The sequence below is a fragment of the Saccopteryx leptura genome, chromosome 8, assembly GCF_036850995.1.
Source record: "Saccopteryx leptura isolate mSacLep1 chromosome 8, mSacLep1_pri_phased_curated, whole genome shotgun sequence".
Classification (NCBI taxonomy): Eukaryota; Metazoa; Chordata; class Mammalia; order Chiroptera; family Emballonuridae; genus Saccopteryx; species Saccopteryx leptura.
This window is the reverse complement of record NC_089510.1, coordinates 41,460,596-41,486,857: the sequence shown is the minus strand read 5'-3', so window position 1 is coordinate 41,486,857 and position 26,262 is coordinate 41,460,596. Positions and strand designations below refer to the sequence as shown.

The 26,262-nt window shown below is 42.6% G+C and overlaps 1 protein-coding gene across 1 annotated transcript in view; it reads left to right on the top strand.

Annotated features, from left to right (window-relative positions):
* The first annotated feature begins 4,926 nt into the window (after window positions 1–4,926).
* Window positions 4,927–26,262, top strand: part of CCDC80 (coiled-coil domain containing 80) — a 36,182-nt gene continuing 14,846 nt past the window's right edge. Inside the window, exons 1-3 of the mRNA XM_066347218.1 lie at window positions 4,927–5,731; window positions 6,144–8,044; window positions 16,361–16,517. Of these exons, the coding sequence (XP_066203315.1) occupies window positions 6,155–8,044; window positions 16,361–16,517 (2,047 nt within the window). The 5' untranslated portion in view covers window positions 4,927–5,731; window positions 6,144–6,154. The remainder of the gene's footprint in view (window positions 5,732–6,143; window positions 8,045–16,360; window positions 16,518–26,262) is intronic.

Here is a 26,262-nt window from a genome sequence, read left to right as displayed (position 1 = left end):
TTCCTGGAGTCCTGAGAGTAACATATACCTCTAGAAGACAAAGGAATGGGAGGTAGACACTAAAAGATTTGTGAATGTCTTTGATATGTAAAACGACATCACTATCATGTTACCTTGTAAGTTTTAATATGTAGGAATATTTTTTATAGATCCTATAGACAAATGTTGTAAGTTTGTTAATGATTGATTATTGTGTCATGCTCCCCCTCCTATTTCCCCCAACCTATATGTGATTAAGTCTATATAACTAGCTTCAGGGCTATTTTGCACACACACACGATTTGGGTTAGCTATAACCATGTAAGTCAGATGTAGCCGGCTTATTAATAAATCTCTTTCTAAAAATTCTTCCGTATCCTGCCTTGGTGTCTCTACATAAACCCAAAGAATTAAGGTACGCTACTTTATAACAGAAGGACAGGTGCAAAAGACAGAGCCAAGATGAGACCTGGAAAGTGAGAATGAAAGGAATGCCAGGCAATGTAGCACCTCCTGTCAGCCAGATTATCTTGGAACCTTGTAGACTAGTGGACTCTAAAGCCAGAAGAACGTACCAAGCAAGATTTTCCAGGTGCCACACAGTGGCTGCCATGGGCAGCCTCTTTCTGGGTAAATCCTGCTCCAACAAAGCAACAACATCTTGGCCAGGAATGAGCTCCGTGCATACTGGCTGCAGCCATAGTCAGCACTGACTTCTTATATAAAGAGAAAGTCAGCAGTGCTGCTGCAGAGAGTACAATCAACTAGTACTTGTTTTTCTTTCTCGGTGGACTGCGGGCTTCTAAAGGGAAGAGACTGCCTGGTTCTCTGTTGTTCCTGGTACAAAGTTTGCACTCTGGGAGAGCTTTTGAGAGATATGGGCTGAAAGAAGAAAGAGAGAGATAAAATCATGACTCCCTTTTTGGCTATACCTAAGAGCATGGAGAGCAGCATAATCAGAATTTTCCCCTTCAAACCTGGTTCATATAAATCTTTTGTATGCAGTAAATGGCCAATGGTGAAGACTTTGAACCAAGTACTATTCATGTATTCCCAGCCTAGAATTAAGCCACCCAAACAGAAAATTGATATGCCCACAAGTTTACACTACTAATACAAAATGGCAACCAATAAAAACATGAACTTTAAATCAAAGATGTCAAAAGTTTTAAATGAGCCAATAAGCCACTTATATAGGTTCTTAATGTCTGCTATGGCAAGATCCTTCTATTTGGACTAATTAAGAATTCATTAAGTTCTTAAACAACTTTCCACCTACAAAAAAAAGTCCCTTCAAGATTTCTCCAATAAATTCTAAAGTAATTAAAAATAAATGAATAAAAAAGAATATTAAAACATTCTTCCAAATAATTTTGGCCACTATTCTATCAGGTAACTTTTATTTTTATGATCTATTCATTTATTTTCAAAGTATACATATCTTTCAACTCTGGAAACATGTGACCTTGTTGACATTTCAGAGTACTTTCAGAGGGTTTATTTTGGGGGGGTTACCCTTCCTCAGAGCCTGTATGGTCTGCAGCAGCGACCTGAGTTAACAGTCAGCACGGGCTTTCCCCTTGACTTTGCTGTTTACTTCTTTAGCATGTTCTACTCTATGAATATTAAGAAAGAACTCCTTTTTATTTTGAAGGACAGAAGAATGGCTTAAAACTGAACATTGATTATAGTCTAAACCAGGGGTCTCAAACTCAACTCAGCATGTGGGCCGCAGAGCAAGATCACAGCCGTTGGGCAGGCCGCACTAGGTCTACAAAAGGCAACTGTTACGCAACACTTTTCTCACTGCAGTTGAAAACAAAAAAAATCAGTACAACAAGCACAATCGTACATGCAGTTTACTCAGTGTCACAAAACGACCAGAAACTGTAGTTCGCATCACAACTGCTGTTAACTAAGCTAATATCTAGCTAGGATGCTAGAGAAATGAAAAATACAAGTAGGCCCCTAGGCTTACTTAATTTTATCCAAAATATTTTGAACTTTGTGGATTAGTCTGCGGGCCACATGCGGCCCGCGGGCCGTGAATTTGAGACCCCTGGTCTAGACACAGAAAGAAAAAGCATGTAGCATGATCCTCGATGTGAATATTGTTTGTGTCTCTGCCATAAAGCTGTGATAAAATGGCTCTACTTTTTTTTCTTGCTAGGGAAACAGGTTATCACAGGGCAGGAGAAGTGGTTACCCTCTGAGACCACATGGAAGATCTTGTATTTCGCCTTCTTTTATTTTTCCTCATTTCTTCTTAAGCAAATTTTTTTTTCCAGGCAATCGAACAATGTTTTGAATTCAAGTCAGTAACATCCACCAAAGGAACAAACTACATGTGTCAGAAACCATGGTTTCCCTAGGAGGCCTGGGATAGCATGTGTGCCTGAGTCTCAGTCCCAGGTTGCTGAAGGCTTAGGTCAGTGTGGGTGTGACCAGTTAGCACACCGCCTTGTGGATGACTCCTTACATTTATTCTGATTTTCATCAAATAACTCCCCTCTACCCCAGTGTCTTTAAAGCAATCTTGTTTTGCACATTCTGTTCTTTCTTCCTTCCAAATTACTATGCAACTCATGTCAGGTTTCTTGTCAGTGAGTTCTAAAATTAGCATTTCTAAAATCTACTTTTGAATTTTATTTATTTTATCTTTGATTCGATATAAATTTTTCTCATCTCTTTTGTGTGTCCCTGTTAATTAGTTAATATTTCTTTCTTAGGTTACAGAAAAGATGGAAAAAGCTAAATGGGAGACTTTTTAATCATAGACTAAAAATTGAGGATCATTACTAACCATATATCATCACGGCCTTCTCCAGAAAGTAGATGCTAATTTACTAATTTCTCTAATCCTTGGACTTCCCTGGGGAGCTTTTCTGAGGTGCCAGGGAAGGCTTTAGACATTGAGGTAAAAAAAACCCTGAGTAGGTACAAGAAACCCCACTTTGCCGGTGTGTCTGCGGTGGGGGTGGGGAAGAGTTGGGGAGACACCCAGGTGGCATTATTAGGTCCTCTCCCACACATGTGTTGAGCTCGCCATCTAGTGGCTGAAGTTCACAGACGGGAAGAAAACCTGAGGCCCCCAGGAAAACGGACACAGCTCATGGTTGGGCTGGCTTCCCCTCTTAGTCAAATGCTGAGCTCTAAAATGTGTGCATTTCAACTATACTAGTGCATAGGTGACAAATGTTGTGCACATATCGTTGGCAGTTGGTGGAAACCATGTGATATTCAAGGAAAAAGATAAAAGACCACACTGAGGACCTATTCAGAGAGGTAATAAGTACTACTACGAAAGTGCTTCAGAAAGTAATACTCTAAAGTATAAGTGCTCTAGCTGAGCAAATGAATGAGACTCTTTTATGACTATGGGAAATAGAAAAAAAAAAGGTATTAAAGGAAGAAAAAAGAAAAGGTGTGGTAAGAAAATAACAGAGAGAGGCAGAAGAATACGTGCTTTGTAGCCAGTTCTAGTCCTGGGTTCCATTTCAGCACTACGACTACCATTCGTAAGACAGTAAGCAATTGATTTAAACATACTAAGCCTCAGTTTTTCTCATTTCTCAGTAAAATGAGAATAATCCTATCCATCTCCTGTGGATGGTGTGAGGGTTAGATAAAAGAATGTATGAAAGTTTCAAGCCTAGAGCCTCACATAAAAATGCTCTATAAGTGGTAGTTGTTACCAGTAGCGAAAAGATAAAAGGAAAAGAAAAAAGGGGAAAAACCTTGAAAAGGACAGTATGGAACACTGGAGAAAGGAAATAACATCTAGGACTGTCCAACTTAGCACAGGCATTTGATCAACTTGAAAAATCTCCTTTGACCCTGGTGGTCAGGGGTCTCTGTCTTTGTCACTGCTGTCACAGGTGTCTCTGAGGACTCCACAGGAGGGCGTTTCCTCTTGGCACCTCTTGGTCTTCAAGCTGTGGGCTGAGAGCCTTAGACTCAACCCCCTACAGGCCTTCAGTGCTGGGAGCTTATGTGAAAGAAAAGCTCTAATCAGCCCACCAATTAGAGATGGGCTGATCAAGGAGTAGCAACTAAGGACCACATTTTATTCAGTGAGAGTCTCCATTAGCATGTCCTAGTTTCCAAAGGGCCTTTTGAAAACCTGGCTTGCCACTGTCTGGGGCAATTCACACCAATTCTCTTGGAAAAGCTGAAAGATATATTGGTATAACCTGAGGCAACTTTCCACCCACCTAAAAGCTGAATCCTCATGACAGACCCAGGAGGTGGACACAGAGGGCTGCCTCAGTCTCTCCTTTGGAACATGATATGACTACCTCTAAGGATTGCTTAAAGCCTTCTAGGTAACTGAAGCTTTTTGGAGAACAAAGCGTTGTATTACACATACATGCACACACGCATGCACACACATACACTCACATGCCACTAATGAAGGTCTTAGCATACCATCTCTAGCCAGAACCCAGAACTGGAGATCGTAATGCCCCTTCCCTGATGTAATGGCTGACCACAGTCTCGGGGAAACAACGGCTATTGCCTGCATTTCTAACCTTTTACCAGTTTCCTTCCATGCCAAAGGAGAAAACTAGGAACAAGAATACGTAATATGATCTCCAATTAGCATAAAATAAAAACAACCTAGTCATGTTTTCCATGGACTTTTCCAACCTCAAACTAAATTCATGAAGCAGGGAGAAAAAGATAAAAAAATATATACACGGAACTAAAAATATATATACTGTCTGTGTGCGCACAGCCAAGCACCCTGACCCAAATGATTATCTGTCTCTAGGAAAATCAAGGAGTCAGATGGAGAAAACCAAGAATTTTTCCTTTCCAGAATGCAGTGTGAGTACAGACAGGAAGGGAAAGTATCCTGTTTTTCAGTATGGAAGGGGTTAAGTCCTCAGCCATCCTATTCTGAAGTGATTTATGATGATGGGTAGTGTTTCAAAACTTGCCCCCACCCAAAGAACAGCCCTCTCCCTCCTCACCCCACCGAGTCCACTCTCAACATGCTGAAATGGGAAGGAGGCGGTGTTTTGCTGATCTGTTAAATTCTCAGTGAAGTTTCCTTGATTTCCAGTGGCTGCTGTTGTTTGAGTTTGGTTTGGATCAAAACTGAGGTTATCCTGGCATTCCTGGGACTGAATCCAGGCAAGAAGAAGAAGAAAGGGGAGAAGGAAAAGAGGAGAAAAAAAGGTGGGGAGAAATAAAGGGAGGAGAGAGGCATAGGAAAAGAGAAAAAGCCTATTTTCAACATCACATTCCTGTGTTTTCCCTCAGCCTGGAAAACATATTAATCCCAGTGCTTTTACGCTCGGAAACAAAGAAACTAAGCCAGACGGGGGGTGGGGGGTGTAGGGTGATAAGAAGGTTCCTGGAACTCTAAAGAGAGAAAAGAGTGAGATTCAGAAGTCGCTGGGCTGCACTTCAAGGAGCGTCCTGTGTGTCGGCACTGGGACTGGCATACTCAGACCCAAGACTGAGCAGAAACTGCAGAAAAATGAAGATGCAAAGACTTAAAGGGACAGCTCCTGTCACCTCAGCCTACTTGTCAAGAAGGTAAAAAGACAGCCAGAAAGAAAAGAAGCCAGCAGCTGAGCCCTCAGGTCAGGACAGGCGGCTTTGGGCACTGGAGCTGCAGCCCAGCCTCGCAGAGGAGACAGAGGCTGGGGAGGAAGGGCATTGCATCTAGGGAACTGTCCTGGGACACCACACTTCAGGTTGCTGTTGAAACCCTCTCCATTCCATCTCCATGAGCCACAATGTAAGTGTGTAACTCTTTCTGCTTTCAGTGTGTTTGTTTCTTTGTTGCTTGTTTGAAGAGATGAACTGGGAATGTTGTCATAATTAATATGCTCAGTGCACATTTTCTCTAAAGCATCAGACCGTCAGTTGAAAGGGTGCAAGCATGCTGAAGGGGGCACTGAGTTGGGCTTCCTGCTTAATGTAACTGTCTCTGCTAAGCACTGACAAATTACAGGGGCTTATAAGTAACAGGATCTCATCTTATTTTCCATTCCCTCCTTCTATAACCACCCCTTCCCCCAGGCTTTAGCCAAAATAGAGAAAGGGAAAGTGCCCAGGTCTGTTTGCAATTAAATAATTTTCTTTCTTTTCTCCCCTTCCTTTTCCCTTTCCCTCCCCCTTTCATCTTTTGACCTTGCTGCCTCCCCAAGTGGACTGCACCATGATATGGAGAATGGGACCCAGTTTTACCATGCTGTTGGCATTGTGGCTGGTGTGTGGATCGGAACCCCAACCCCAGGCCATGAAGGGGGGGAGCCACGGAGCGCAGAAAGTGGCTCTGGGTTCCCGAGGCAACCGAAGGCCAGCTCGGTTGTTGAGGCACATGGGGAAGTCTCAGGGACTTGAGAGAACCACTCTGGACGAACGAAACCTTCAGCCTCTCCAAAGAAGGAGCAGGGTGCCAGTGTTGAGAGTAGCTCCCGAGAAGGCCCCTCTGGCCCCGCTGGGAATCAGTGGGGCCCTCGTGAAACCCGAGCGGAAGCCAACAGCCCGGAGTTCTCCCCGGGAGATGGTCCGAGATGAAGGGTCCTCAGCTCGGTCTAGAATGTTGCGCTTCCCGTCCGGGTCCAGCTCGCCCAACATCCTGGCCAGCTTCGCGGGGAAGAGCCGCGTGTGGGTCATCTCGGCCCCGCACGCCTCGGAAGGCTACTACCGCCTGATGATGAGCCTGCTGAAGGCCGACGTGTACTGCGAGCTGGCCGAGAGGCACATCCAGCAGATCGTGCTGTTCCACCAGGCCGGCGAGGAGGGCGGCAAGGTGCGCAGGGTCACCAGCGAGGGCCGCGTCCTGGAGCAGGCCCTGGAGCCCAGCCTCATCCCCAAGCTCATGAGCTTCCTGCAGCTGGAGAAGGGCAAGTTCGGCATGGTGCTGCTGAAGAAGACGCTGCAGGTGGAGGAGCGCTACCCGTACCCGGTCAGGCTGGAGGCCATGTACGAGGTCATCGACCAGGGCCCCATCCGCAAGATCGAGAAGATCAGGCAGAAGGGCTTCGTGCAGAAGTGCAAGGCCTCCGGGGTGGAGGGCCAGGTGGTGCAGGAGGGGAGCGGTGGCGGGGGCGCGGGCGGTGAGAGGAGGCGAGAAGACCCCAGGAGAGCCCCAGGGCCGCCCACCCGGGAGAGCCGCGCGAAGGTGCTGAGAAAGGCGGCCACCACCCCGGGGGCAGCGCCGCCCACGCCCACGCCCACCCCGAGGGTCACCACCGGGCCTCCGGCTCCGGGCACCACCGTGACCCAGGCCACTGCTCGGGCGGTGACTGCGGCTGCCAGACCTACCAGCACCACGGCCCCGCCGACCACCCCGAGGCCCTGGACCCCCCGGGGGCACCCCGCAGACGCCCACCGGCCCCCGGCCACGGCCGAGGTGACCACGGCCAGGGGCGCCCCCGTGGCCTCCGAGCACCTCCACCCCCCACCCAGGAAGGAGCCGCCGAGGGAGAGGCCGCAGGCCACCCGGAGGCCCAGCAAGGCCCCCAGCGCCGAGGGCTCCACGGCCGCGCCTCCCACGCCCACCTCGGAGCACGAGCAGGGCGCCAGGGCCGGCCCGGGCCGTTTCCGGGACAACCGCACCGACAGGCGGGAGCACGGCCACCGGGACCCGAACGTGGTGGTGGCAGGTCCTCACAAACCAGCCAAGGGCAAACCTCCCAAAAAGAAAGTCCAGGACAAAATTCTTAGCAATGAGTATGAGGATAAATATGACCCCAGCCGGCCTACCGCCTCTCAGCTGGAGGAGGAGCTGCACGTGGGGAACATCCCCCCCAAGAAAGCCAGAGAGTCGAAAAAGCACGAAAAGCTTGAGAAACCTGAGAAGGAGAAGAAAAAAAAGATGAAGAATGAGAAAGCGGAGAAGTTACTCAAAAGCGAAAAGCAAATGAAGAAGGACAAGGCTGAGAAAAAGGGCAGACCCGAGAAGGACAAGAGCAAGAAGAAGAAAGTGGGGAAGCCCGAGCCAGAGGGCTTCCTGAAGCCCACCGCCAAGGACTTCACCCCGAGCCCCAGGACGCTGCTGGCCGACCTGCTGCGCTCCTTCGAAGGCAAGCGCAGGCTCCTCGTAAGTAAGCTGCTCCTTGCCATTGTTCTGTGGGCTGAGGCAGGGCGTGTTCACGGTCGGTTTGTTGTTTTTCTAAAACCACTGTTGCTGGATGACAGACCCGGGTTGGACCTGTGCCATGTCAGGGAGACCAGGTGGTGTGTCAAGGAAGGGCAGGCGAGCCAGCAGCTCCTTTTTGGTTTAGATTCTCTGTGAATCTTTTCCCACACACGCTCCAAGCCATTGGCCAGGGGACCTTAGACGTGAACCCAGGGAAGCACCTGTAATCGTCTTCTTCCAAACTTATCAGTACTCATCCCCCATCCTTCCTCCTCTCTTCCGAGGCAGAGTTCTGGATACTGCTCCATTTTACTGAGTTCAAAGGAACAAAAAAAAGAATGAAGTTCCTAAGAATGAATTTCCTAAAATGGTACACATTCACTCTGGTCACAACTGAGGGAAAAAAGTTTCTCTCTTCTTGAGTTTAGAAACTAGAAATATGTGTGTGGAGAAATAACAAGGTTTCTCTTGACCCTCCTTATTGGATCTACATCAACAATGGAAAAACTCATAGAGATAAGTAAGGCTGCCTGGTGGAGAGTAGGTATGACTGGGAGAGGGGAGGGGATATATTTTGGTGTGAACTTCATGAATGCTGTTAAACCAGCTGGCTGATATTTTCATCCTTTAAGGCCGCTCTTTCATCACTGGGCCAATCAGTAAGAGGCCAAAAGGCTGGCAACTGGATTAATTGTTCGAATTTCCAATACCCTAGAGACACATCTGAACTTGGAGTCCAGATGTCAGTTTCCCTGAGACTCTACGAAATGAGCATGAGTGTGTGTGTGTGTGTGTGTGTGTGTGTGTGAGAGAGAGAGAGAGAGAGAGAGAGAGAGAGAGAGAAAGAACTGAGACAAGCAGTCCTTACTTCCACTTTGCCTCTGTTTCTGAGTGCCACTAGAATTGAGTGAGTCACAGGTGTATCTCAGTAGCTATCTCTTTGGCTATTACTTGCCAACATCCAAAGAATAATAACAGTATCTAGTCAAACCTCAGAGGAAAGGCTTTGGTCAGAAATAAGCCCCACCCTAAATGGAAGGGCAGTTCTCATCAGCCATGTGAAAACGGTTCCTTCTCTTCTCCAAGTCTCTTCACCCACTCTTAGACCCCTTTCAAGATTTTACCCCTAGCTACCTAATGCTATCATTTTACACCAAGCTGCCAAGGAGGAAAAGAGTATGATACAATTATTTCAGAGAAAAATGATCAGTAAATTAATGTTGAGTAATATGAATCAGAAATTATTCTCAGATACCTGGGTGGGAGGGAGCCATCTCCTGGTTATCCTACTGCAGGCACAAGGTGACTCATACCCTGTATGTTCCCTGTTAGAGGAGATGGGCATTCCTCTCTCAAGGCAAGGCATCTCTGAGAGGGTTTTCAGTCTCCCCGCCCCCAATCTGGCTTAAATTTGAATTAATGATCTGAGCCAGAGAGATTCTGCTATTCACTTATCTTTAATGGTTTCAAAAAGTTTAAATATGCATTTGAAATGTTATTCAGAGCAGAGTTCCCATTACGTATAATGGGTGGGGGCATATTCCCAACTTTTCTTAGCTGTTCCATCAATCATGTATTTATGTATTAGAACAAAACCTAAGTTTTAGTTGACACTATAGATTTTCTTTTGTGTATGTGTTATTTTTTTTTATATATTGTTACTTGTTTTTAACCAGAGCCTTAAAATAACTTTATAAACCTAGGTTAGCAGAGGAGAGGCTGTCAGAGTAGTTGAACAGCTACTTGGTTATTCCCAGAGTACATAAATGTTACATCCTGGCGAGATATACTCCCTGAATCTAACAATAAACTTAAATGGGGGTGTTCTAGTGAGAACCAAAAGAATCACTGGTTCCAGAATCACTCTACCTGGAACCTGACTGTTTACCTGGAACCCGTGGGGGAAACTGCTTTCTTTGAGCTGTGGAAAAGCATTGGTGGTATGCTCTGTTGCCCTCCTCCTGGGTACCTGGGACTTTGTCCAGCTTGCTAAAGCACATTACCCAACCTTGGCCATTTAGCCAACAGGGAGGGCAACGCAATCCTTATGCTCAGGTTTTAACTAAGGGAAAATAATCATGGGTAAGCTGTCAGGATTGTAATTGCATACCAATCGGTAAATACTTCTATTACTGCTAATTTGTGAGTCAAAGGAAAGGGGTTTTTTAAATACATATTCCTGATATTAGTCATGCCTTTTATTTCTCTGCCTTTCTCTCACTCCCTTAGTCAGGGATTTGAAGGCCCAGCTGGGTCTTTTCTGCTTTTCACAGTATCCCTGATCATAAATTTCTAGCAAATGAAACTCAAATGACAGCTTGTGCTGATGTCATGTGAGGCAAAACAGAACCCAGCTGGGTTTGCTCCTGACGATGTTGCTCTTGGTGGCTGGTGAGAGAACCGGGTTTGTTTTTCCAAAGAAAGTCCCAACAAAAGGCATTTCAGTCTTGCAATCCCACATGTGCCCAGCTGAAGATCGTATCAGAAATGTGTTTTCCAAAGAACTAATGACATCTAAAATAAGAATGATTAGAAAAGACAAGATGAAATAAACATGATACAATATCAAAAGATGGAGAGAAGAAACTGACCAGAAAGAGGAGAGATTTGTGTTTCTGAGTGAAAGACCAGGTCGGTGCCTTTATTGTTTTTCCACTCATTTTCCCCATCAGCCATGGCTGATGTTATTCAGGAAACTCGGTGATTCAGTTAATATTCATTAAGGCTTAGCGCTCTCCAAACTGTTCAAGTATGGCTGACAATATATGCCTCTAACTGGCCACAGCCTAACCCAGTGTGCTCAGGCTTAAATGAGGTTTGCATTCCGAGAAACTGTGCAGACCTTCAGCTTATCTTTCCAGTTTTCAGTAACCTGGTGCCCTGTTATGGTTTATCGTGGACCTCCAATGCTTCACATTTACTAATATCATTATTTTGATGTAAAAATATCACATAACCTCTACTGAGCCAATGACTAAGGGAAGCTCTGGCAGCAATGGTATAGGTGTGGTTGGGTGAACAGCATTCTAGAAGCTTTCACAAGAGCTGCAGGAGAAACCAGGTGTCTTTTTCTTAGGCCTAAGGTCCAGCCTCCAACCACCCCCCACTCCCCACCCCTCCTGCCTCTCAGTCTGTCAGAGAAAAAGAGCACTTCCTGCTGGGGCTCTTCAAGACTGCTTGATTTAATTTTCACAACAATCCCATGAAGAAGGACTTAATTCCATTTTACAGACAAGGAAACAGAGGCTTAGAGAGGTTGCAAACTTTCCCTAGCTGTATAGTTAACATACAGCAGTGGTCTCCAACATTTTTTGGGCCACGGACCGGTTTAATGTCAGAAAATATTTTCACGGACCGGCCTTTAGGGTGGGACGGATAAATGCACAAAATAAAATTATGCGACCGGCATAAAAACTGTGGTATTTTTAAATATAATTGTCGAATTTACGAGACAAGCGTCAAGAGTGAGTTTTAGACAGATGTAACAGAGGGAATCTGGTCATTTTTAAAAAATAAAACATCGTTCAGACTTAAATATAAATAAAACGGAAATAATGTAAGTTATTTATTCTTTCTCTGCAGACCGGTACCAAATGGCCCACGGACCGGTACTGGTCCACAGCCCGGGGGTTGGGGACCACTGACATATGGCAAAGCCAGAATTAGAACTCAGATATGCTTGATTTTAAAGCCCCTGTTCAAGCCTCTCCCCCATCCTGCCTTCCGATGGGTATACATGTGGGGAATGTGCCATAAAGTGAAGGGGAAACTGAGAAAGTTTCCTGTTAGTTAATTAATACAGACATTTAAAATTTCATTTTGAACCTTGAATTGCTCAGATAAATGGTAAGGCATATCAGTTGTCAGCATTTTGTGCTGAGCACTGGTGCACAGTTTCTGCCTTGAATATCCAGCTAGTTTTCTGTACCTCAACTCCTTGGCTTTCCTGCCAGGCAGTCTAAACAATATATTGGCACAAAGAAAACTAGATAAAAGGTGACGGAGGACAATCTGACTTTGGGTGATAGGTATGCAACATAATTGAATGACAAGATAATCTGGACATGTTTTCTTTGAATATATGTACCCTGATTTATTGATGTCGCCCCATTAACATTAATAAAAATTTATTTAAAAAACAAACAAACAATATATTGAATACCAGTTAACCCAATCCCTCAGATGGGCTGGTATCAGTGTGGGGGTGACAATGGTGAGAATGGAGACACTACCAGGGGTCTCCAAACTTTTTACACAGGGGGCCAGTTCACTGTCCCTCAGACCATTGGAGGGCTGCCAAATACAGTGGTCCTCTCACTGACCACCAATGAAAGAGGTGCCCCTTCCAGAAGTGCAGTGGGGGCTGGATAAATGGCCTCAGGGGGCCGCATTGCGGCCCACAGGCCGTAGTTTGGGGACCCCTGCCTAGACTATGTGGAGTATGGCTGACAAGCCATCATTTGGTGCCCTACTGTCAATCCACCTCCTGTCAATTAACAAGAGGCTTCATAGCGCTGAAGTGCAGAGATTCAAGTTCAAGTTTAAGCATTCTTTGGAGACAATCTCCTGTAATTTAAGTGGTTTAATACTTTCTACCTTAGTTTGGAAATCTGGATATTGGGACAACAATCTACTTATTTGATTTAATTTTAGTAAAGGAGATACAGCTCTGCTTTACTAAGGCAGAACACTAGCTTGAATGTTATTTTTTAGAATCCTGTAAAAATCTAGTGTTTTGAGCCTAACACAGTATTTAGAATAATATAAGACTTAAAATACTTCCCCCCTAGCATTTCCTATTCCTGTTTGCTCCTTTTATTAAGGAAAACTGTCTTCATTATACGCTGAGACTCCTTGTGCCAAAACACTTTTGGAAGATAAACATAAAAAAGAACCACAACACAATTCTAAATTCATGAGGCATTCCCGATTTATTGCCACTAAACTGGAAAGAGGCCAAGTACTAGACAATAATGTTTACTGAGAAGTTTTTGGTTTTTTTCTTTTCTTTTTTTTCATTTTTCTGAAGCTGGAAACGGGGAGAGGCAGTCAGACACCGGCATGCGCCCGACTGGGATCCACCCGGCACGCCCACCATGGGGCGAAGCTCTGCCCACCAGGGGGTGATGCTCTGCCCATCCTGGGCGTCGCCATATTGCGACCAGAGCCACTCTAGCGCCTGAGGCAGAGGCCACAGAGCCATCCCCAGCGCCCGGGCCATCTTTGCTCCAATGGAGCCTTGGCTGCGGGAGGGGAAGAGAGAGACAGAGAGGAAAGCGCGGCGGAGGGGTGGAGAAGCAAATGGGCGCTTCTTCTGTGTGCCCTGGCGGGGAATCGAACCCAGGTCCTCCGCACGCTAGGGCGACGCTCTACCGCTGAGCCAACCGGCCAGGGACTACTGAGAAGTTTTAAAATGCTCTTTTTAGGAAGAGAGGATTGGAAATGGTTACCGTTTTAAATACTGTTTGAAATACTGCCAAACTGGAAAATTCATGGGACGATGTTAATAAACAGGGAAAGAATCCTTGGAATATATTCAGATGGTCAGCCTCTTCTACTTTCCCTGATGTGAACTTGAGGAAGAGAATAAACCCACTGGTTTGGGGCTGCAGCTAGACATTCATGGGTGGGGGACCATTGTGTTTCTGACTAGAGTGATGATCCATGTAACCTGAGGAATGTGGGTCAGAGTTTGTTTCCCTACCATGGGCATGGCAGTGGGAGGGGCTGGGGCTCCAGAGCCTTGAAGAACTTGCACTGTAATTAGGGAGTTTTGACATTTCTGACATAAACAGAAAATGTAACGATAAATCAAAGAAATATATAACGTCCGAGTGCACAAGGCAGACTATCAGAACAGTAAAAAGAAGTGATTATAAAAGGCTGGAAAGACTTTAGGGAGGATGCTGCATTTGAAGAATGACTCAGAGTCAGATAAGTTGAAGGGGACATGAGGGCTTTCTCTATGGGAGAGGTAATATAGGCCAGGGCAGAGGAAGAAATGTGCGTGAACTATTAAGAGGGGACATCATGGGTACCATAGCCTTACACACATATATATATATAATTTTATATATTTCTTTTTTCTCAATTCTCACTACATTATGAGGTTGTCAGGAAAGTTGTAGCATTGTAAAGATGAGAAAACTAAGGTTCAAAAGATTACATTACACTGTTCAGGCTACATGGAAGCACGGGGTTGAATAAAGATTAAAATGCAAGCCCTCAACCTTTGTTTATATTCACCCTTTCTCTTGCCACTCCGCCAAGATTTCTTTCATTTCGTAATTCAGAATGGTCTGACTAGGGGGTGAAGAGGGCACATAAGGGAGAGTAGGAGGAAAGGTTAGCAAGGGAGAGCTCGGGTCAAATCATTGAGAGCCAGAAGCTGGGGAATGAGTCATGCAAAATGAATGACACCTCATGGTGGGTTAAGGCACCCTTAAGCAAAAGTCCCTAGGTGAAAACAAACATTAGAGCTCTTTATTTTTATTTCAGTATGATTCCCTCTGGGTAGCCGGTGGCCTAATACTACTGTTCAGAGATTTTTGGGAGAAACTTCCAGACGGGGGGAGGATGACGTTCCGTATGATTATATATATATATATTGTCTGAAATTCTCAATTATGTACAAGGGGGATAAGAAGACCAGAGAGTGTTTTGAGGACTCTTGAAATCCTGTTATATCATGGTCTATCCCTGAACTTTAAAGGTAGGTTCGTGGCAAACTATGAGATGAAAAAAAGGAGTCTTTGTGTGGATTTAAAGTTCCAGAGGCAGGTAATTATCAGTCACTTACTTCTGGGCAGCTGTGCCCTAGAGACTCCTCTACATATATTCTAATCATAAGCTTATGCTTCGGTGAGAGTAGGAAGTCCAAGATCATTACCAGTAAATCTTAACTTTCTTTTGACTATTTTGCGTTCTCACTTAAACGTTCGTTTTATTTATTTTAAAATAGCATGTTTGTGAGCAAAGAATAGCCAGAAAGAAAAATATAAACTATACCAACAGAAAATAAAACTCCAAAATTGGGGTTACCATAAACACCTCAGGAAATATCTTCAGTGGTCATTTAGCTAGTTAAAAATGAACAAACAAATCAAAAATACCATTACTGCCTCTTTTTATAGCCACCTTCAATCTTTTTTTAAGGCCAAGTAGCAATCAACAAATAAATTCGAGGATATCGGATTATTTTTCTTCTTGAAAAAATTACATTTCTAAAACAAGCATTTTCTACCTATCATGTTCATCTGAACAAGCATACAAACACAAAATCAAAAATAAGTAAAATTATGTCTACTTACAATAAATAACATCCTGAAGTAAAAACATAACTTTATCCCAGAAAAACCTGTGTTAATGTTGTACTCAAAAGCTATTGAGCGTGCTTTGATTTCCATGAGGGATAGCATTTTGTTGAGCATAGAGAATTCTCAGAAGGGAAAGGCTGTAGGAAACAGTAAACAATCTCTGACAGAGAAAAATAAATGAGGGAATTGAGTTGGGACCAGATTTTAACCACTTTGAGAAAGAATTTGAAAGAAGCTACAACATAATAACTTCTCCTCTGAGAAATACCAAGTGAATTAGATGGGTAGGTAGAGAACTGGCTGATAAATTTGAACGTAGTCAAATGGGAGAACGCGTATAGGGCTGGTCTCTGAGCCCAGTGATGAGTCAGAAAACAATAAATAGACAGTGTTCATCGCAGACGTCAGCGATTGAATGTTCCACAGTGCCCAAGATCTGGGTATGAAACTCTCTTTGCATCCTGCTATATGTGAAATAATAGTAGTAACCACTCAATTCACAAGTATCAGAGCAGCCACTTGAGATAATGAAGATTAAAATGAGGGGAAAACGATAGCATTTACTGAAAAATTTGTACATTCCAAGTATTTATGCAGTGACCCCAACACTTGCAGAATAAGTACTGCTGTGCAGAGTTCTCAAATGAGAAAACCAAGACACAGGGAGACTATTAAGGAAGGTAAATAGTGGAAACGAGTAGAAAACTCTAAGCTGTCTGGAGCCATTTAAAAGTAAAAGCCCTATCCAAAGAATCTTTTGACCTTAATTATGCTACCTCTCCAACAAAACCATCTAGTTTAGTTTAATCCAGTTTAGTTTAGTTTAGCTTAACTTAGTTTAGTTTAATTTAGTTTTGGTGTCAGTCACTACAGCTCTCTCTTCCTATCACCCCTTTGGTTTTTACCTCAGTGTGAAACTATCTCTATGAATTAATATCTACTTGCCTTTGCCCACCTCCAGCTGATCACTGCTCCTAAGGTTGAGAACAACATGTATGTGCAACAGCGAGATGAATATCTGGAAAGTTTCTGCAAGATGGCCACCAGGAAAATCTCTGTGATCACCATCTTTGGCCCTGTCAACAACAGCACAATGAAAATCGACCACTTCCAGCTAGGTTCTCTTAACCATTTTAATTATATTACTGTTTTTTCTCATAGCTAAAGTGGGGCAAACTTTATGGGAGAGGTTGATGGGGAATCACAAGGATATTTCAGATAACCAGAGGGCTCTTTCTTTGTGGCAACAAAGGTCAGTTTGCCTAACTGACAGTTATATTTACATAATCGTTCCAGATGGTTCTGGTTTAAGTTTTTGGCATTTTAAAATGAAAATATGCAAGCACTCTTCAATTTGAAAGTCAGTAAAGTGGAGAAAAAGGAGAGAAGTAATACAGTGGGAGAAGAACAGGAAAGGTGTTTAGACACTTTCTTCTAGATTCTGGGTCTTCTCTGACTGTGAACAACACCATCTGATCTGCCTGCAGCCTTTATGGTACAAGCACCTCACTCACAGATGCTGCCCTGCCAGACCCTTGGAAATGCTTTACACTGGCAAGACTGTGGAGAGAGTTAACCTGGGCTGAAAGAAACCTGTTAAGATAAATGAAAAGTCACTGAAAATATGGACTGAACCATGTCCAAGTCCTTTGGGAGAGCAGAAGAATTTGGCTGAATGTTGAGTTTTCACAATTTTTTTATGTTAATGATGCATGTGAGAATCTTGAGGCATACAGCTCAGCGTTGGGCAGCTGAGATCTAACTCATTGCAGTTCTCCTGGGAAAGTTGCAAGACTTACTGTGAGTAGTTAGCCTCCTTCTAGTCAGAAGCCCCACATCTTCCTGACCTATTTCTTTTATGATCATTACATCTCTAGAGCTTTATTTTTTTTAAAACTTTTTCTTACATGCCTTCTCTACTTTTTTATTCTTACTTAACTCTAATGAAAATTCTACATATTCTACTATTTTCATATTCTGCATATTTTTCATAAAATACATGATACCAGAAAACATCTGAAAGAATATGAATCATGTTTTTCCCGTTAGTTAACATTTAACTTCAATACATATAACACATTTTCTCACAGATTTTTCTGTCATGTGATCTTAGTATAATTGAACACACATTAGTTATAGTTATGTCATGATAATGTTCATTTGTTTTTTAACATGATCTAGCTTTCTAAATTATATATATATATATATTTTATTGTGTTAAAAACACAGTATGAAAGCTTCCCTCTTAACGAATTTTTAAGCACGCAGTACAGTGTTGCTAACCTTAGGCACATGTGGTATAGCAGGTCTCTAGAATTTATTCAGGTGTAAGTTTCAGTTATTCATTCTCTTTTATTAGCCCACCCTCCGCTAACATAGATCCGAAGGAAAATAAGTAGCATCTTTTTCAGTATCCTGCCATTAATCACTGTGGATGAGTGATTTATCTGTGGATGTGCTGTGTGTGTGTGTGGGGGGGGGGGGATGGGGAATAACAGCAACAAAATGTCCTTACCTTCAGTGAAACAGTAAGCATACAAACAGAAGACACAAAAGACACGCTGGAGACAAACAGAGCAGTTCAAAAACCAACTTCCTTATTGTGTCGCCTTGGCCAAGCTACTTCCTAAGCCTCGGCTACGAACATAGTTATATGTATACTGCTCACAAAAATTAGGGAATATTTCATTTATTTCAAAAATGAATATGAAGCACTAAAATATCCCCTCCTTTTAGTGAGCAGTACATTTCTGGGTTATGGTGAGGTTAAGATAGTGTATGTAAATACCATCATGTGACAAGCACTGTTACTATGGTCATCATCACCGCCACGGGTTCTGGCAGGCATCCGGAGCTCAGTGAGCTATCATAGGGGTTAGAACACTTATAATTGAAAAAAAAAACATTTGTAATTGCTTTTTGCTAATTAAAGAATGTTGACAGTGAACTCTCACAACTGCTCTTCAAGGTCAGGCTACATTACTACTCCTGGTGATACTATTGATACAAAGCCACATGTTCATTGGTTAACTGGGATTCAATCATTTGCTTTCTGGATTTTCAAATAATAGCATGAGCCAGTGAGCTCAATTATTATCCAGATGTCTGGAGAGGAAGTGGGTATTCAATCCAGTGCAGGAACGGGTTCTGGCTGGTGATGAAAACTTTCCTTCACCAGGTGTTCCCAGTGTCAAATGTGTTGACCACCAACTCTCACACAAAGAATTCTCATTCCTTATTTCAAGGATGTTTGGAAAAATCATATATCTCCCACCTTAACTCTATATGGTTCTGTTATAAGCATCTGGTGCTGCCTTGACAAAATTTTCGCATTAATCCTGCTGTTTTCTAGACATCTGGATTGAATATAAACCGTAGAGGGCCTGAGGTTTTCTTTTTTGCCCTATTAGAAATCAAGTATTGTGATTTGGATGTTTGCCTCTCACTGAGTGGCAGCTTGGATATGGTTCAGACCCTTTTTATCTTGTTCCTCATCTGATTCCTGATTTGCCTTCTGTCCTTGTGTCATGTCTCAGGTTATCCTGTGGGAAAGGCTGTAGTACTTCCGGCCAAGACTGTGAGTCAGCCACGAGAAAATAAGAATTGGTGTGCTCCCTGGTCTCAGTGAACCAAACTCCAGTCTTGACTGCTTTTCAGCTGGAAATTTATCAGATGGCCTTACTTTCTTTAAAAATAAACCAAGCCCTCTGTACTCTTCCAGACTCTTACTGGACCTTAAAAACAGAGGCCCACATACAATTATAGTGTGAACTGTCCTCCCACCTGCAACATCCATGTTGTTAAATGTATGTGAACTATAGATGGTGGACCTCCAAATACCAGGAAACATTAACTTAACAAAAGTTATTTAGGCTTGAGCAAAGTCCAGTGTACAATAAGTCCATCTGTTTTTGCCAGGACAGAGTCTATTATACAGGAGGATTTAGAATGGCCTAACACATAACAGGGTTCTTAGTTGTTAGTGGTATTTAAAAGATCAATCTAGAATAGAAATATTGTTGTATATGTCAAGAAGATGTATTACAGAGAGTTTGTCAGATAGAAAGAAGTTGCTGCTAAAGGCACTTTATTGTAGAGTGAAAAGAGAATGAGGGGAAAATGCAGCAAGCAAGATTCTTTCTTAGCCAAGTAGAAGAGTTTAAAGATAATCGATAAGAAGGAAAGTGAAAGTTGATGGAGGTCTAGAATGTGGCAAGCAGGAGAGAAAGTGTTAATTCCTTATTCATGGGTATGGAATTCACAGATGAATTTCCAAAAAAAATTATAAGTGAGTATGCTAGAATACTCTCTGTCTTTGATCTTATTGAAGAGAAGTATTATTTATGGAAAAGATTCACAACCATCAGGATCCATAAAAATTCAGAAAAGCTGCTTTCCCTCAGGCGCCCATGAAAAACTGACCCTTTGCCCTACCTCCTCCGTTCTTCACTGGTGACACTGTCTGGCAGCTGTCTTCTCTAGACCCTGCCACCCTGTGCTCCGAGGCAAGGCTGGTGAGTGATCGAATGTCCAGATAATGGCTGCAGTGTCCTTCTCTATTTATTCAGCCTCCCGTTATCAATCACTCTGTGCCCTGGAGGCGAAGAGGCTGCCCCTAACTTGTTTAGTCATGCTGTCCCACCATGCCACTGCCCTCAGCAGCTTCTTGCATCAGGTTATCAATGTCAAGATCAGCCTCTGACAGTCAAGGAGTGTCAAGTGCCTAATAAATTAAATGTTTGAAGAGTTGAAAGAATGTGGTGGAGGGATAAGCTCTTCCAGTGCAGTCATCAGAGAAGATATTATAAATATAAGAATTTTGAAAAGTGGGTGAATTTAATGGAGTTGCCTTGGAACTGAGTAGATTTTTTGGTATGTGATAACTCTATCAAGGAACTTTTCTTTTTTTCCTATCAAAGTGCTTTTTGTTTTTATATAGTTTTTTTTTAATTATACATTTTGGGGGGATTCCAAAGTCAGAGCTGCATTAAAAGGTGTACACAAACAAGTCTATGCCTATATCTGGCCCCTTCACCCCATTACTCTCTGCCCCCGTAAGTATTTTTATGATTTCTTATTTGTTCATTTAGTGCTTCTTTGTGCAAATACAAATAAATATAAATACTTATATTCCCCTTCTTTTTATACCAAATATAATATATTATATATGCTGCTCTGTACTTTGCTTTTTTCAATTAAATATATTTCCTGGAGATCTTTCCTTAAGAGTTTATAGAGATCTTTCAAATTCTTTATTAAGCCATTGTGAGATCAATTATATCATAGTTTATTTAACTAGACCCCTTGATGATAAGCACTTGTATGTTTCCAGTATTTATTATAAACAATTTCGCAATTAATAACCTCATACATTTGTCATTTTATGTATATATGGGTACATTTTTAAAATAGAGTCTTCTTTTTTTACGAAAGAGACAGAGACAGATATAGAGACAGAGATAGAGACATAAAGGAAGGGAGAGAGGTGAAAAGTATCAACTCATAGTGGAGGCTCTCATAGTTGTTCATTGATTGCTTCTCATATGTTCCTTGACTGGGGGATTCCAGCCCATCCAGTGACCTTGGGCTTCAAGCCAGCGACCATAGAGTCATATCTATAATCCCACGCTCAAGTCAGTAACCCTGTACTCAAGTTAGTGAGCCTGTGCCTAAGCTAGATGAGCCTGGTCTCAAACCAGTGACCTTGGGGTTTTGACCCTAGATCCTCAGCATCCCAGGTCACCATTCTATCCACTGCACCACCACCTGGTCAGGTTACAGTAGATTTTAGCAGTAGGATTGTTGAACCAAATGGAAAATATATCTAGTTTTGGTAAATGTCAACAGAATTCTCTCTGTACAAGTTGCATAATTTTGCAGTTCCACCAGCAATGTATAAATGTCTCTTTCCCTAAAACTCTCCATAGAGTATATGACCAAACTTGTGAATGTAGTTTGTGAAAAATGATGTCTTAGTGCAATGTTGGGTTGCATTTCTCTTTTTATGAGTATTACTGACATCTTTTCATATCTTTAAGGAGCATTTATATTTTGTTTTTAGTGTCTTGTGTCCATTTTTCTATGGATTGGTGCTCTTTATAAATTAAAATGGGAACTCAAATCCTTGAGGCCCCTTCCTCACTTTAAGATACTGACTCAATTTAGGGGTGGGGTCCAGAAATGTCATTTCAAAAATGTTGCTCAAGTGATTCTGATTTGCAGCTAGGCTTGGTCTGGAGAAGAAGATATAGTGTCGGATAGAAGAGAAGAGAGGGCTAGAAATGTAGGTTGCCACCACATTTTAGAGGATTTCAAATACCAGGACAAAGAATTCAAACTTTATTTGGTAAACCACATGAAAGTCACTAACCATATTGGAATATATTTTTCAAATAAATTATAGATAACTATTAAGATTTGGCAGTATCAGTGTATAAGATAGAAAAGTACCTGGCAGAGCACATTCTTCATGTATAGGACAAGTTACTCTTTCCAAGGACCAAGAGGGAAAAGCAGCTTTGTGATCAGAGAAAGCCAGGCTAGTCTTATCTATCAGCGGAATGCAGTCACTCATCCTACCGTGCCAGTAGGCAGGCAAACGACCCACTCATGGAGTAAAATAGGAGCAAGCCAATCAACTACAAAATCATTTGAATTGATCTGCTTCCAATTAAAAGGAAGTAAGTCCCATACCTGGAGGCTGAGGCTATTCAAACTGAAATAACCGACTCCTGACTGCTCAGCAATCCTGGCAATATCCTTGAGATAGAAGCAATTCAGCTGCTGCTGGAGTCTCTGCCTCCAGATTTATCTGAAGTACAACAGAGATATTTGGCTTGTATTGACTTCTTGAATAGGATAGTTATATTTTAAATGCCTTATATAAGTGTGCTTTATTTATGTTGTATGTCACTCCAGGACAGAGTATATTAAGGTATGATAGTGAATGGTACGACAGAGTGAATGGCATTCAAGAGACTAGAATGTTGAAGGAATTAGAATGTACTGCTCACAGGTCCCAGAGAGGAAGCTGTAGCATGCTTCTCCCGGCTGCAGGAGAAACACAGGTTTTGATGAGGAAGCAGCAGCAAGAGTGAGTAGAGAGCTCAGGCCACAGTCTTTCCTGGGGTTTCCATGGGAAAAGGCAAGGCAGGACAGGGTAAACAGCTTCATGTTGGCTAATTTGAATAATGTCATCAAGATTGGGCTATATGGATGGTCCCTAGCTGCCTGGTACCTGGCTCTGGAATGATTAGGTAAAGGAATCTGATCCATGGGCCAGAGAGAGGGGTTTGGCCTCTGGATTGATTAGTGTGCATTTCCTAGACCGCACCATGTTTGGCCCTTTGCTAACTCGAAGAACTGGCCAGCCCAGAGACAGAGAGTCATTCCCCAGCTAGAAATGGTTTTTAAGATGTCAAAACATCATAACACATAGAAAAATTTTAAAATATGATTAGATTAATTAGAAAACCTCATACATGAAAACCCAAATTAAAAAAATAAATATATATAATATGTTTTCTCAAATTACACTTAGATTGGCTGTGTCTGGGGCTCACAAGATAAAGAAAAGTACAAGAGTTTGATGGCAGGTTTTCTACACAGACCAGAATCACTCACCATTTTTACTCTATCCCTCACCACCCTCTTTTCTCATGTGATATCTTTCTTAGGGGAGAGTTTTCATGATTACCAAATCTGTATCAACTGCCTGTGTGTGCCAAGCTGTAAGAATTTAGAAGATGACCATTGTTCCTGTCTAGTGGGATGATAAACATGTAAACAATTGGTTGCAATGCAAAGCGATAGGCATTATTACAGAAGAGTGTAAAAATGTTAAGAGTGCACAGTACGGGAAAGACAAGTTTCCCCAAAATTAAGAGTTCCCATGTGCACAAGGGCAGGGATAGCGTGGCAGAAAGGGAAGGCATGTTTCTAGACACTGGAATTAGAGACCTAGAGCATACATATGGAAGAAGAGTTAAGAGAGAGCTAATTATGACAGGCAGAATCCTCTATGCTATGCCAAGGGTATGAATTTTTATCTGCGACTAGAGTGCATAGCAATCACCAAGGAGACTTGTTAAAATGAAGTTTCCTGGGGCTCCCTGCTACTAATTCTGATCTAATTGGTCTGGATCTAAGGATTGTAATTTTAATATGAACTCAGGATGCTTGTGATGAAGGTAGATGGTGGGTCATACTTTGGAAAAGTACTAGAGGAGACAGGGAACGTCCAAAGCAATGGGAGAAGCTAAAGTGATCCAGGGACAAGGGTGCCACGGTGTGGATTTAGGAATAACAGGGTGGGAGGAGGAGAAGCGATGGATATTACAGAGAAGAAGCAGTCACATACGAAAGCTTCAAACATGATGTTTGGAACAATTGATGTTTAACAAGTTGTAATTGAAGCTGAATTTTTCTGCAGCGTCATTGTTGTCCATGGTCAGACATAGAAGAGCAAATGCATGAGGAAATTTCCTACTACCTGAATTTGAGCACTGACTTTTGGAGCTGGAAAACCAGACAAACGTCCACATGTAGGGCCAGTCCTCAGCAGCACACAGCAGAGTTCAGGCACCCCGCCATCCCTCCTCGGTAATCTTAGGTCTGGGACAGGCTGTGTGCAATGACCAAATTCTACCCTCGTGAGCTTGAATCTGTAAATCATTTTAGCTGGATCAGAACCAGATGGACAGTTTATAGGATGTTTTCCAAAGTATGTTTGCTTCTAAGCTGTGCAGCCCTTGATGAGGAGGACTACAGAGCTGCGGCAAAATAAGAAGCTGCCAAATATATGTTGCTTTCCCAGAGAACCTCTTATTTTCCCAGACCGGATTGAGACAGATTGCAGAGTGTAATAGAGACCCGTAGCAGGAGCAGGCAGCTGGAGGCAGGAGCTGGCCTCACGTACCACCCTCAGAATTCAGCCGGAAGTGGACTCTGTCTTGCTATAGAGTTGCCACCATGCTAATTGGATCCAGTGTCAATCAGTTCTTTTATTGGTTTGTGTTTTTTTGACAGTTTTATATTCAGTACTAACATTCATTTGGGATGTATATATTTATGTAGTCGAGGAGTGCAAACTGTTTTATTTCTAGTGTTCAGTCAAAACATTTCAAAAAATATTTTAGTTGAAAGGAGAAACCAGACTGTGAATTTGGTTTCTTGCTATATCCTAGTAAAACAAGGTTTGCCTTAAACTTCGGTCCTGGGTCCTCCCTGTCCTTGAGTGTGACATATTTTGGTGAAGTATAATAGAAAGAGCACTGGAAAGGAATGAAGTCATTTTATTTGCATTCTAACCCTCACTCTGTTATGAACTAGCAATGTGCCCTGGAGCAAATTGCTCTCTTCCTGGGTGTTTGACAGGCTGGTTCCCTGGGAAACAAACTCTGAGACTTTGAGATCTGCATGCAGTAAGTTAATGAGGAATATCTGCAGGAACAATACCAATGAGGGATGAGGGTTACTGGATGACAAAGAAAGAACTTAAATTGCAGTGCCGTTGAACCCTCAGAGTTGTGCACTTGGAGGCAAGGAGAACCGCTTTTATATTTACCTCCCACCCCAACACAGACACCACAATCAACCATTGAAGGTGGGCTGTCCCCTAGTAAAGCTGTAACTGGGACAAGGCAGCTCTTTTTAAAGTAGGACAATATTTAGAAGGATTCAACTGTTAACATTCATGGCAGCCTTGGTCTGAAAGTAGGATCTGGACGGCACACCACAGCATATGCTACATACTGTTTCTTAGTTTCAACCTCAATCATGCGACTGGGTTGGGCTCAGTAGTGTGATTGGGTTGGGCCTACTAATGTTTGTATCAGTTATCTCATGCCACAATAAGACTAACTAATAAAGACCCATGTACCTCAGTGGCATATGACACTAAGTATTCATTTAGTCACAAATCTGAAGTGTTTGGCTAATCCGGGCTAGGCTTGTCTAGGTTTCCTCATGGGTTTTCAGTCAGCTACCAGTTGGTTAGGTAGCTTGGCTGATCTTGGCTCAGCTTGCACACAAATTAGGTGTCAACTGGGTATCAGCTGACCCGGAATATCCCTATCTGAGATGAGACCAGAGTAACCCAACTTGACTTATTATCCAGAAGTCTATATAGATATGTAATCATGGCAGTGGCAGAGGCAAGAGCAATCCCAAGTGTACAAACCCATTTCTAACTGCTATTTGTGTTACTGTGCTGACAAAGCAAGTCAGATAGATGAACTCAAAATCAAAAGTCAGGACAGCTCAAACCCTTCACCATAACAGGGAGCTGCAGTTACTGGGCCAACTGTAGGGATAGGGAAGGGTAAAGAAATTGGGACCGTGTTTTAAATTTGCTATAATCTCCAACTTCCTTCTGTCTCAGCCATTCAATGGTTTTTGTGATTTTATCTTTTAGGTAGATGCTAATAGTCTAATTTTTATTCTAATCAGGAGCTTGAATTCTGTCAGAGAATCACTCTGTCAGAGAATCAGCTCAGGACACTGGAGATAAATATTTTGCTTAATAAGCAAAAGTGAAAATGAATATGTTGGGAATGAAAAGTAGTAATTCTTAGGTTCAAGATAAAATCTTGTTTGTAAAGTCTTAGAATCAGAACATTAATTTTAAGATTTTTTATTTATTCTTTTTTTTTTTTTTGTAGAGGAGTGAGAGAGAGAGAAGGGGGGGAGGAGCAGGAAGCATCAACTCCTATATGTGCCTTGACCAGGCAAGCCCAGGGTTTCAAACCGGCGACCTCAGCTTTCCAGGTTGATGCTTTATCCACTGCACCACCACAGGTCAGACGTTAAGGACATTTTAAAAATCAGTTTATAAATGATATTCTTTTTCTCATTATTAATTAT